Below are 14272 nucleotides of genomic sequence, written 5' to 3'. Positions count from 1 at the left end.
GAACCCATGAATCTGGGCTGCCAAGCGGAGTGCACAAAACTTTAACCACTTGGCTACAGGGCTGGCCCCTAAACTGAATTTTTTAATTATTCCTTTGCTTTCCTTAACTTTTCCACATATGCACAAACTCCTAAATAACGTATTGGTTAATTTTTCCCATTTTTTTAACTTTACATAAGTACAATCACACAATATACGCTTCTGTAACTTTCTTTCCTTTTCTAATACTACTTTCTATATGCATTGATGTTGATGTATACAGTTGTCATTTACTCACTTTCACAGATACATGACACTCACATAGCACTGGATAAATATATCACAACTTACTTATCTGTTCCACTCTTGGTAGAAATAGGGGTTGTCCCAGTTTTGTGCTAATACTTAATAGTGCTATGAACATTCTCACCTATCTGCTGATATAAGCACTCAAGAATATATCTAAAGTACACACGTGAGAATGCAGTTTCAGGTGTGGCTCTTCATACTCCCCCAGAGCAGTCTCTAGGCTCCACATATTGGCCAACACTTGGTACTGTCAGCCTTTTCTTACTGGATTCTTTTTGTCATACTGAGACCTTTCTATTTAATCAACACTAATCTTCTGTTAGTTATACACATAGCAAACAACCCCACCCAGCCTGTTGCTTGTCTTTTAACTTTATTTATGAAGTCTTTTATTAGGCAGAAGTTTTTTGCCTTAATGTAGTCAACTTTAACAATTTTTTCCATTAAGGATTTTTCTTGTTTAGGGATTCTTGGTTTAAGACATAATATTCTGTCCCCAAGGTGATAATGATAATCTCTTATATTTTCTTCTTTAAGTTTTAAAGACTCCCTTTTCACAAACAGACTGTGAATCCATCCAGAATTGCATTTTGCATTTGGAATGAGGTAGAGATCAATTTTTTTCCCTATATATATCATTGTCTCAGAGCAGTCTGTGTAGAATCCATCATCTCCCCACTTATTTAACATCACCTCTATTTTATAATAAGATAATAAATTTCCAAATATGAGTAGAGCTTTTTCAAACTTCTCTATTTCACTAACCTTGTGTCAATGCTAAACCATCTTAATAACTAGAGCATTCTAAGTCTTGATGTTTAGTAAGGTATGTCCTCTTACACTGGTGCTCTTAAAAATTGTTCTGGCTATTTGTAAACTTGCTCTTCTTATGAATTTGAAGATCAGTCCTTCAACTTCTACAAAATACCCAGTAAACGTTTTGATTAGATTTGCACTGAATTTATAGACAGATTTTGGGAGAACTGCCATTTTCATGATACTGTTTTCCTACCAATGGATCTACACACACTGTATCTCTCTCCTTTTTCTCTTCTTTAATGTCTTTTAATAATATCTGATAATTTTATCCATAAATAATTTGAGCACATTCTGCAACAATTAGGTACTTCAAAGTTTTAGTTGGTTCTATGAATAAAATCTTTATTCTATTACATTTTCCAATTGCTTATTAGTTATGGAAAAGAAACATACTTTTTCTATACTATCTTTGTACCAAACAACTTTACTGAACTATCTTAGTTCTAATCATTGATCTGGATATTCTATTCAATTTTCTAGGTAGACCATCATATCCTCTAAAAATTAAGCAGCTTTATCTCATGTTTTCCAACACTTGTACCTTCCTTTTTTTTTTCTGGCTTACTGCATAAGCTAGAACTTCCCACACAATTACGAATAGAAGTAGTGATGGCAAATAACCCTGAATTGTTGCTAATTTTGATAGAAATGTTTATAATGGTTCACCACTAATTATGATGTTTGCTGTTAGTGCTTGGCAAATATCATTTATAATGCTAAGGAAGTTTCCTTGTATTCCTAGTTTGCTAAAAGTTTTTATGATGAATCATTAATGTCATCAAATGCTGTCATAAAACACTAAATGCCATCAAATTATTTTTCTGTATCTGTTGAGGTGATCAGATGCTTTTTCTCCTTGTATATCAGTTAATATGGTATAATGTAATATATATAATAGTAACATGGTAGGACACAATACACCAATGATTTAAATTTGTAAACATTTCATTTAAGAATTCTATATCTGTTATTAAAAAGAATAATCTATGTTCACAAAGATGAACTTTATAAATTTTTTATCTAGTATGCATATTAACACGTCTAACTTCTAAAATGAGCTTGATAAGTTTCTCTTTTGCTATTCTCTGAAACACTGCACAAATCTTTTAGTGTAAAATCATCTCAGATTGAAGGAAGAGAGGCTTTCAGATTTGGTAAAAACTCTCTTGTAAAATCATCACAGAATGATGGATGACAGGCTATTCTAGATTTATTTGGTTTTGGTCTTCTTTGAGTGCAATGTATGCTCTTATGTTTAATATTTCCTGCTTCCTGCTTTTTTTTTAATCATACTAGTTGTGTTCTCCGTGAAACCAGGGACCATCTTATGACTATTTGATACCGTCTTACAGTCCTGGATCCCAGCTCGTGTTCAGCAAATGTTTTTTTGATTGACTGACTGACTGATCTCAATGTTTTCCTTCAGTCTTTTTCTTTAACACTTTATTCGGAAAATTTCAAACACATGCAAAAAGAGAAAGGATAATAACTCCTTGTGTATCCAACACCCACCTTCAATAATTAACAATTCATGACCAATCCCCATATTATTTTGAAGAGAATTCTAAACATCTCCTCAGTTCACTCACAGGTATTTCAATTAAGTATCTCTAAAAGAAAGTGACTTTATAAAAATACAATACCATTATCATACCTTAATTCCTTAAATTCAAATATTCAGTTATTGTTCCTATTTTCAATGGTCTTAAGTGTTTTTTTCTTTAAAGATGTTTTCTCTTGGTAGGATCTACATACTGTGATTGGTTGATGTTTCTTTCTTTAGACGCGTAGGCATCAGCACCATCCCCTTGGGGTTTTTTGCAATTTATTTGAAGAAATTGAATCATTTATCCTGTAGGGCAGTGCTTCTCAAACTGACAGTTTTAGATTTCCAATCAGTCTCAAACTGATACATGGTGCTATTGTGCACAATTATCACATAGACTGAGCTCATAAAACTCACGAGTGTTTAAGAACACCTGAATCAGCTCATATGCTGTTCTATAAGAGAAGTTCAGCGATAATATGCTTGAATATGATGGCTTAAATATTTCTAAACATTTAACATTGCTAAAACATCTCTAATTACTTACTTTTGATTTTTCTATTCATTTCATTATGCAGATGACATCTTGAGTGGCATTGCTGTAGAATTTTCCAGAGGCTGGATTTTGTTCATTACATCTCGATGGTATAGTTTAACATGTTTCTCTGTGCTCTGTCCTTCCTACAAATTTGGTAGTTAGATCTGGGAACTTGATCAGATTCAGGTCCAAATTTTCTAGCAAGACTTCATAGCTGTATTCTCCCATCAGGAGACATCTAAGCCTGGCTGCCCTTTTTTCTGATGTGAGAGGTCATCAGTGAACAATGTTAGTAGCAGTGTTAATGTTGAAGCCCCTCTAGTAAATTTGGTTGTCCAAAGCTTGTTCTCCGAGAGACTCCTCAGGAAACTCTCCTCTACTCGGGCCCCACTGATCCCTTCTACTATCTTAGTTTTTGACACAGTGCAGATCTTTCAGCTGTCAGTTGTGAATTCCCACCCATTTATGAAGATCTTAGAGAGATCTTTCACTCAGTTGTGTTACACGTGCTGTCTGTGGTTTGGGGTTTTGCTATTCTAATTGCTGTATCTGTTTTGTAAGATTTGGGACTATTAAAAACTATACGACCCTCCTCCCTTCTACGTTTTTAGAACAACGTTGTTCGCTTTTAGCATCTTAAACATTTCATTGATTTGGGGGTTTTAAATTTTTCTAAACAAATATCTTTAAAACTAAATGCACTGCAAGTACCTTTCTAGCTACATCCCATCCATTTTGCTTTATTAATGTTAACTGTGATCGTACAATTTAAGTGGGTCTACCAAGTTTCTACATAACAAAGTAACTATTTTTCCCCACATCTGAGCAGTTCAAAGTGACTATTTTCATTGCTGATTTAAGCAACTTGTGATTTACTGTAATATTTCTATTTAACTCATGAATCTACAGCTGTGATTTTTAAATGTCTGAAGATACAGAAAGTTTTTATTATCCTTTTCTTACTGCTTTTGACATAAACTACATTTTAGACAGGCATGGTTCTACTTATCTTATTGATTCTTTGACATTTGTCTAGACTTCAACTGTCAATTAGTACATGGAGAACTTATTTTGAGTATTCCATGTGACTGTATACCTCCAACTCTTGGGTATAGAACTTATATGTGTGTGCATATACTATGTGTATTTCTGTACACACACACACAGATACACATATATAGTTAGAGAATTTTAAAAATAAATGTAAATCAAGCCTGTTGATTATGCTTTTCAGATTATCTATATCTTTACTCATTTTGTCTCCTTAATCCATTGGTTGAAGTCATTTAAAATCTTCTACTATGATTATGAATTTGTCAAACTTTCATTTCTTCAGTTTTGGTTCACATATTAGGGCTATATGTTGGGCACATTAAAATTCCTAAGTCATAAAGCATTTTGGTTGAGGTATTATCCCTCTTTATTCATATTCATCATTTTTTCCATAAATTCTATTTTATCTAATATTAGCATCGCTGTATCAGCTTTCTTTCGGTAAGTATTTGCTTGATATATCTTTTTCCTGCCCTTTATTTTCAACCTCTGGTGTGGTTTTGTTTCAGGTTTCTCTAATCAAAAAATGTCCAATCTGATAATGTACATCTTTAATTGGTAAGTTTAATCCATTTAAATTTGTGAATACTGATATATTTTAACTTTTTTTGAAACACAAAAGGGTTTTCTTCACAAGTAATAGCTAAATATATATTGTCATAGTTCATCCATTTCTATGCTTATCATTGTTTCTTTTTCTTCTGTATTCATTTTTCTTCTTGCTGAAATGCACCTTATTGTGATTAAAATAATGGTTACAAAGTTATTAAATAATAGGAAAATTTTAAAAGATAACCATATGTAGCGTGAATAAAACTATTGAAAAAATCATATTCATAGGGGAATAAACTGCAAGAAGGAAAAAACATTTTTTTTTTTGAGAGTTAAAATTAGGTCAGACTTAGTACCAACACTTTAGTTGAGGTCAGGAATTCAAAAAACAACACCTCTCTCTCCCCCACACCATTCTTGGAACTAAACTGCACTTGGGCATAAGCAGGTCCCACTTACAAAGCAGCTCCATGATAAGCAACAGAATACGGCAAAATGGACAATGACCTCAGAAGATCTGAGTTCAAGTTTTAGCTCTGCCACCAACTGGCTGGGTAACCTTGGTAAGTCATTAAACCTTGTGGGACTTCAGATTCCTCATGGTTGAAGTGGAAATAACCTATCTCGCAAGGTTTTTATTAAGAAGAGTAAATGAAACAATGAACATGGAAGTACCTTATCAAACTGTCACTTCAGATATATACATATATGTGTATGTAACTTCTTTAACTAAAACACAGAATATACAGTTAACATTATCAGACTAGATTAGCCATGCCTGCTATCCACTAAACTGGACTGGACCCAAAATGAACATGAAACAAGATAAGTATTAATTCCCTACCCTGCTTCCTAGTTTCTACCTTCTGAGGTAGCCTTGAGTTTTCCTCCATCAAAATGCTCACGTGAGTCTCCAAGCTGTCTGGCCACTTTCCTGGCCTGCAGGCTTACAAAGCAGTGAGAGCTTTCTATTTTTATTTTTTTAATGAGGTAAGCTGGACTGAGCATCTTCCTGCTGCTGTGACCTGGACATCATATTACTGGCATCATATCTCCTCTAACACATTAATTGTAGGTGACAGTCTATCACTTGGTCAATGTCCCAGACTTTGGCCTGCCTTTGTTCATTTCCTTTTCATTTCCTAATAAATCTGTATCTTTATTAATAGTTATTATTCCTAACTGAGAAACTAGTCAGGTATTCCAAATAGTAAGAATGCCAATCTAAGCAGCTCTGAGATCAAGCTGGGACAGCCTTTTCTGCTGACCTACTGCTGTAACACCATAGATTCAGAGAATAACAGCACGTCCTGAGGCAAACAGCTGTCTCCCACAACATGCCTTATTTAATACAACAAAAAATTGGTACCTATTAGCCTAAGGATCCTATTCTATTCCTTTTTATATCCAACAATCATTTAGCTTGTGTTTGCAGGAGGGAGTTTTGTGATGATGATTATTCCTCCTATTTCAATGAACAAGTTTGGAAGACGTGCTGAAGGAGTAAGGTAAAATATTTCCTGTGCCTCATTTAATTCCATTTGTTTCTTACTTAAAAGTAGAGATGGTTGAAAAATGTATGAATGAAAAACAAATGGTATCACAGGTTTTTAGGAAATAAACTCAAGCTTTTCATAATTTTTGATAATTTGCCAAAAAAAAAGATGCACACAATATATTAGTATATCAGATAACAGATGCAAGGAGTTACATGCTTTTGGGAATGGCCAGAATATCAGACTTCCTGATAAAAAAGCTTTAGGCATCCAAATACACACTTGAAGACGAGCAACAAATAAGACATCTCATGAAGGAAAAAAATGTAAACCATCCACAGATGTAAAGCAAGAAAGGGTAATGAAAAAGCTTGAGGACAAGAACGTAGTTATAGCCTAAGCCAATAATAAATTGCCAGTTCCCTCTATTATCTAAGAAATTCATGAATCTCTAAGAGCATGAACACATAATTAACTTCTAGTAACTGAGAAGTGGACTAACCTGGCCACAGGTTTCAGTGTTGTATCTTTAGTCACCTTGGATTGAGGGTAAATTTGAGCCACTGACTATTTATTCATAAGAAGAAACCTAGAGAAAGGCAGGCTGGTATTGAAAGGATAGGGACAGACAAGAGAAACAAAGGCCTACCAATTTCTGTAGTTAACTAACACAACAAATCAGTGAAAAAATATTGAGGCTCAGCCTGTACAAAGGACATCATCGAGGATGGATGATTCACAAATGCAAATTAAGATCAAGGACAACTGTACTGGTTTCACTGAGATAAACTTTAGTGACCTCAACAAGAATGTCCATGCTGTCCTTTAATGATGAGAAATGTCTCAAGACTCACCTCGTGCTTGGAGAAGAGACGGACAGCCTCCAGCTGGTGGAAAACTGGGTAGTGTTGGGAGTCAATCTGGTCGCGCCGGTAGACATCGCCCACCACCAGGAAGGCATCCAGCCCAGCATGCAGCAGGTCCCACTGGTGCGCAGACGTGTGGGCTCGCAGCATGTGAGTCCTATTCAGGTAATAGTTGTCCCCCTTCTTCCGGCTGGGGTGGCCAGCTGGGATGAGCAGGCTGTCGAAGTTCTGCCAGGTTGTGACCACTGGAGAAAGGTCATCATAGACGGAGAACAGCGGAGTCCCAAAGCGGCCCACGTACTGCTTATAGAAGTGCTCCTTCACCCTCTCCTTGATCAGCCAAAGAGGGTGATGCTGCTGGTTGTGCAGATTCCTGCCAACCCTGGAGAGGACCTTCTGGGAGAGGTTGCTGTAGTCGTCCTGAGGGTAGGGTTTACCCAGCAGCTCCACCACACTACCTGGAGCGCCTCGGGCAGCAAACTCTGAAGCAGCAGGCCTTGAGCCCAAGGCCTGATGCTGATGGCCTCTGGAGACACCACTGGCCTTCCTCACCAGGTAGACACGCACGTGTGCAACTCTCCTGAGAGCTGAACACACCATTGTAGAAACTTCTTTCACAAATTCTGCAAAGAGCACACATGCAAAGCACAAGTCAAGTTTCACTCTATAGAAAGTAAACATGTCCTTCGTGTCTGCCATCAGCTCCCCATCATCCTACTGGCATCTATGTTTGCCCCACCACCTCCTCCACAGACAGATGATCCAAGTAAGGAAATGTGCTGACAGAGGCTTAACATTTACTGTTTTAAATCAAGGGAATCTTACACATCACTTTTAGATCCCTAATCTCTAGTTGTTCTTCCCTTGCCATTTAGATCCTTGGATTTAAAGAAAATTTCTTTTATCACATCATGTCATGTTCTGAGCCTCTCACATGGAGGTTATTTTTATATTTTTAAAAATAAAAATGAAGAACTGAAGAACTTAAGGAAATATTACCCAAAGTGATAGACTATACTAACAGGGAGTTGAAATTATTTTTATAAAGGCAAATCTTTTCTATCCTCACATCTGGTCAGGTCATGTAAACATAATCATTGTAGCATCCCTATCAGTTACATTTTTGTTTTATAAAAGAGCAAGTTTCTACTATGTACCCACAATAAACCAGGAGCAGATCTAAACTTACCTGGGAAGGGATACAGAGCAGGAAGAAGACAGAGTATTGAACAGATCTTTTTTTAAAAAAATACCTAGAATTTAACGGAAAAAGGACCAAATTTCATAGCTGAAAGTCACCTCAGCAGTCATCTAGCATAGGCCACACATGTCACAGATGCAGTAACCAAGACCCAGATATGGCTGACCAAACTCTAAGGTACCGGGAGAGTTAAGACAACAGCAAAGGATTCTGGATCACTAACGTAGTGTACTTTCCCCACTCTCACAGAAGCAAGTTTTAAATTCACTCAGAGATTTCAGTAATGAAAATCTGTAGATGTCATATCTCTATGTTCATAAAATATTTACTATGAACTTAAATCACCCAAATCCATCTTTGAAAATTTGGAATTTTCATCTATTGGGTTACTTTAAAACATACAACTATGTGGTTATTTCACTTCAAGGGCCCTACAATCATACAAAGAAAATATATAACTTATGATATTAAGCTGCTTTAGGAGGTAATTATATTGCTCCAAGTGACCATTTAAAGCACACCTAGTATGTACCCAGGCAGCACAGTTCACCCGATTCAAAAATGGACCTCACAGGGGCCAGCCCGGTAGCACAGCAGCTAAGTTTGCACATTCTGCTTCAGCAGCCCGGGGTTTGCTGGTTTGGATCCGGGGTGGGGACCTACGCACCGCTTGTCAAGCCATGCTGTGGCAGGCATATATAAAGTCCCACATATAAAGTAAAGGAAGATGGGCATGGATGTTAGCTCAGGGCCAGTCTTCCTCAGCAAAAAGAGGAGGATTGGCAGCAGATGTGAGCTCAGGGCTAATCTTCCTCAAAAAAAATAAATAAATGGACCTCACAATATCTCACTGCAGGTTAAATTATTGTGTGTGTGTGTGATCGCTTATTAGAAGCTTGTGCACAGCACCTCTGAGACTGCCTCCATGTGAGTTTTCAAAGATACTCAGCAACTCTCTGGATTTACTCATTTATGGCACTCTTTTGTCAGAGCTGTTCCGAAAAGTGATTTTGGATCAGCTTCAACAGAAATCTGTCTTCCCATCTACAGCGTCCAGTGACTTGTCACTGCAGTAGATATAAATTTTAAATATGCACATGCCGCCTTATACATTGTAGCATAAGCCACACAGTTAGGTTCTTAGCTACCCAGCTCGGCACCCTTGACAAGACACAAGAAAGCATTTCTTCCTTCCAAAGGCAGGTGCTGTCATACAAAGTTCAGAATTCTTCTGGGAAAGGTGCTTTGGATGCAGTTCTTCATGGGTTGCTGACTACCCTATGCTTCTGAATTCCCAGCTCTGCACACATCCAAACCCACTTCTAGGCTCTGTTCCCACAGATGTGCCCCATCCTCACATCCCCGCTTTGCTCTCCTCACCCCACCCCTAGCTTGCTGAAGAAAGTTTCATTTTCTTGTCCTCATTTTCAGACTTCTTATCCATTCACTTAGCTCCTGCACATAATATTCCTCACTGTCATCTCTCCCCACCCCAAACAATTACTTGTTTTTTCTATTATCATCTTTTACAGAGAAAGAATAATGACTATGATAGCTTTCCCACTTCCATCTGAAAAGTAAATTCCTTTCTATTTGCCTTTGTCAAGTTTCTCAATAAGAAATGGTTCATCTGGAAAATACAGGAGACCCAGGAAGATAACACCACCAATGACAGTCATACTTCTATTGGTATAGTAGTATTCCATTTCATCCTTTCAAGAACTCTGTGAGGTAGGTATTATTCTTACCAATTTACAAAGAAACTAAGGCTCAAATAAATCATGTAACTTACAAAAACTCATATACCTAGCCATGGACAAAGTTCAGAACTCTGAGCAATTCAATTACTTCTCAATTAAAACAGACCCAAGACTGTTAAATTCAAGTTACATATCTTCAATTACCTACCTTAATGTCTATCTTATCTGAGTAATTTAGATTATCTATCAATGCATCTTAAACACATAAATGAATACATGAATGAATAAATCAAATAAAACATGTTAGCTTAGATGGTGGAAGTGAAACAACCATTTAACTCAGGACCCCAGGGCCAAATCTGCCCATGTCCTGTTTTTGTAAATAAAGTTTCAGTGGAACCTAGCAATGCCCATTTGTTTACACACTGTCTGTGGTGGCTTTTCCACTACAAAGAATAGTTGAATAGTTGAATAGCCACAGAGACTATATGGTTCACAATGCCTAAAATACTTATTATCTTGTCCTTTACAGAAAAAGTTTGCTGAGCCCTGTTTCAACTTAATTCATTGAAAAGTTCTTCCACACTATTAAGAAAATCTTCCTAGTTACAAATACACGTAGATTACAGAGACATTAAAAGTAATAAAAGTACAAATGTGGATATTAAATGTGCTAACATTGGTATATAAGAGACCCTGAGAACCATGAGAAGAGTCAATACAACAGTCATGGACAAAGACCATACTTTGCAGAGATATCCATGTGGGTTTGACCCTAAGTCAGCCACTTAGGCATTGTGTATTGTCCTCGGACACATTATTTGACATTTCTGGCCCTCAAGTTTCTCATGTATAGAATACAGAAAATAATACCCACCTCATAAGTGAAAGAATTAAACTAGATCCTGTTCATACTGTACTTAACTCACTACCCAGTAGGTAAGAAATAAGATGAGTTGAATTAAGAGTTAAAAATGACCCAGAGACTTCTAGAGACTAGGTAACAGAGAAAACAAGAAATTCACTAAGACAGAGAATACAGGATGAATTTTTTTGTTTGTTCAAATGATTTTCATATGCGTGTTTATGGTTGGAAAGAAAAACAGCTTCGGACATGTTGAAGTTAAGTATGGGTGAGACAGCCATGTTATAATTTCTAGGATTCAGTTTGAGACATGGGTTTGGAAATGAGGTAAGAATTTAGTGGTCGAAACCTTGGGAGTTATTTGTATAGAGGAAAGACTTAACATCATAAAGGTACATAAGAACCCATAGGAAGGTAAGAGTAAAATTAGAAATGGGCAAAAAACAGAGCTCTTGGAAGTTGTACTATTTAAGGGAAGGGTACATAAAGAGTAAGCCAGAAGAGAACCAAAGGGTACAGTAAGACAGAAGCCAAGGACAGAGAGTTTCTAGATGGAAATCGTCTTTTCTGAACTCAAATGCCACCGTATATACAATTCTTAGCATGCTGTTTATTATTATTTGTCTGTCTTCCTGTTGAACTATGTGGTTCTTGAGAATAGCGCGCGTGCGCACACACACCCCGCCTCTCTTATATAAATCTTTGTTTACCCAGAGTCTACACTGACCCTGGTGTAGAAGACGAGGGAAGAATGGAAAGACAAAAAACAGAAAAGGATGGAAAGAAAATTGATCAACAGGATCAAACATAACAGAGGGTTAGGTAAGGGGCAGTCAAAGTAAAGAACTATTTGACAAGATGACCATCAACAGGAAAATTTCAATGGCTGGGCGAGGACAGAAGTCAGACCATAATGGGTTAAGAAATGGAATGGAACATGTAGAAATGAAGGAGGGTATCAATGAGAGAATGGATAAAAATATTAAAAACTTCTGAGATTGAAGGAAGGGAAGTCAAGGGAACTTTGAATAAGATGGTCTTAATCTCCCGAGAAAAGCTATAGATTTATAAAGAAAAGTATTGTGTACAATCTCAATATTCGCCAAGTAAATGTGATCTTTTTTTCAAAGAGGGATGCTAAAGTTTAGAATGAAAAGTTATGAATATTAAAGGGTCAAGGGAAGGCACTATGCATGAAATTAAGAGAAATCCACTTAAAAGTTATTTGTAGAACATAAAAATTAAGAGAAATATGAGAAATTTAAAACGGAAATAGGAAGCCTATTTAGAGAAAGTGTGAGCTCAGAATGCATAGGAAACGCTAGAGGAACAAAGATGATTGATAGGGTGACCGGAAACTAATGAGTCAACCAAAAAAAAGTATATTAATTGGTGACCTGTCATCTAGGAACAACCTAACAGCAGAGAGCAGTCACTAGAAGACTTTTTCTAGATAGACTCAAAGGATATTAACCAAAAAAGAACGTTAATATACATTCTGGGAGGAGTCCAAGGAAGTCACCAACCGAGGGCTCTGGTGGCTGTAAGGTAAGTAAATTGATTTGAATATTCTTTAATACCAGATAATCTATCATCCTGACCCAGCCTCAGTTTTAGCCTATGTCACTCCAGTCCCATGAGCCCTGAGAGCCTTCCTAACTGAATGTTAGGCCCACCTTTTAGTTCAACCAATCATCTTAAAGTCGGTATTTCGCATAGGAAAAACAGTACAGCTCATGATCAAGAAGTTACCATTATCTTTTGAAAAATATTCATAATAAAAGAGTAATTTTATAAAATAATTTCACATGCATTTTATTACTGACTTCCATAATACCTCCTGAGATACATACAATTATTAGTCACAATTCACATATAAAGAAATATTGGTTCATAAATGACATAATTCAATTCTCACGGGTAAAAGTAGCAAATATGAGCCTCAAATCCTTGTCTCCTAACTTTAAAATTCCATGACCTTTCACTCTGTTCTAAGCCCCCCTAAAAAGAAATAAGACAGAGTCAAAAGAGGCACAAAAACAAAAATAAGCATCTCTTCAGTCATTGGTAAAATGTTTTAGTCCTATAAAATGAATATATAAATGCCATGTATTTGCTCTATAAGGAATTCTATGTACCTCTCACTCTATCATGACTTAAAAATAATATGCTGGAGGGGGCCGGCCCCGTGGCTGAGCGGTTAAGTTCACGAGCTCTGCTTCCACAGCCCAGGGTTTCACCGGTTTGAATCCCAGGCGCGGACATGGCACCACTCGTCGGGCCATGCTGAGGCGGCATCCCACATGACACAACTACAAGGACCCACAACTAAAATATACAACTATGTACTGGGGGGCTTTGGGAGAAAAAGGAAAAATAAAATCTTTAAAATAATAATAATAATAATAATAATATGCTTGATATAGTCAACATTACTGAAACCCGTAACGAATTTTTTTCCTTCTAATTTATTTACAAGGACATTTCGAAATGTCCGCTCTGGCCAAGACTCTTTTTAAAAGGCTATTCAGGTAAGTTTGTGCTGATTTTTTTCTAGATACATACCCACACAAAAGTCAAAAGGAGGTAAAAATCATCCTGCTGGCCTTAGACTGAGTGCCTCATTATCCTAAAAAAAGTGCTCACTATGTTGTTTGTTGATGATAAAAGTGAAGATAAGGAGTGGTTTCTCCCACTGTTCAGTATGGGCTAATTCACTTCATCATATTTTCCTTCTTTCTTTGGTTATTCCAAATTATGCAAACGTACAGTATTTTAAGCTACTTCGACTAATTAAAGATCACAGGACATAAAAAATTATCATGGCACTCTAAATGACATTTTACTTATAGCTATTATATAAGTTCACATTTATAGAAAAAGATAAACAATTACAAATAATAAACCCAAACGAAGAGAAGAAAAAATCTGAGTGGAGCCTGCCCTTTCTTATGTCCTTGGATATTGGTAGCTGTATGAATTACCTAATACTATGAGAGCCCTTTTTCTCCTACTTTCTGGTCCTCTATTTACATAGTGCATAAATGTGGACTATTAGAAAAAAGATTTCTGGCTTGACATTGTTACTGTCATGAGTAACTGCAGCACCACACAAATCTCTACTCAGGAATAAACAACTCATTTGCCCAGAGATGCCCCTCAGGTTTCAGCCCTTCTGGAGAATAGCCTCGCCTAAAGAAAGCTGCCTTGCCCAGAGTCACACATCCTTCCAGGGGCAGCCTGCACCCATCATTGCGGGGTATAATTCGGGACAAGCCTGGCTGACGGGCCCCCAAACAGCTGGCTGAGATCTTCACTGGGACTACGTCAAAGCTCAACTTCTTCCTC

The 14272-nt window shown here is 36.9% G+C and overlaps 1 protein-coding gene across 49 annotated transcripts in view; it reads right to left on the bottom strand.

Annotated features, from left to right (window-relative positions):
• The window catches only part of FARS2 (phenylalanyl-tRNA synthetase 2, mitochondrial), a 465546-nt gene that overhangs the window by 361843 nt on the left and 89431 nt on the right, over window positions 1-14272 (bottom strand). For 42 of the 49 annotated variants that reach the window (XR_011429879.1, XR_011429877.1, XR_011429876.1 and 39 more), the window contains one exon: window positions 7147-7781. Coding sequence is in view for 43 of the 49 variants with exons in the window: in XM_070244881.1 (XP_070100982.1) it covers window positions 7147-7781 (635 nt within the window). In the remaining 6 variants the exon portion in view is untranslated. Of the gene's footprint in view, window positions 1-7146; window positions 7782-8347; window positions 8412-14272 lie in introns of all 49 variants that reach the window. The other 7 variants (XM_070244875.1, XM_070244895.1, XM_070244888.1 and 4 more) reach the window with 1 other exon arrangement.

This window comes from Equus caballus, chromosome 20, assembly GCF_041296265.1.
Source record: "Equus caballus isolate H_3958 breed thoroughbred chromosome 20, TB-T2T, whole genome shotgun sequence".
Taxonomy (NCBI): domain Eukaryota; kingdom Metazoa; phylum Chordata; class Mammalia; order Perissodactyla; family Equidae; genus Equus; species Equus caballus.
Note: the sequence above shows the minus strand (reverse complement) of the source record. Positions and strands in the feature narration are given on the sequence as shown.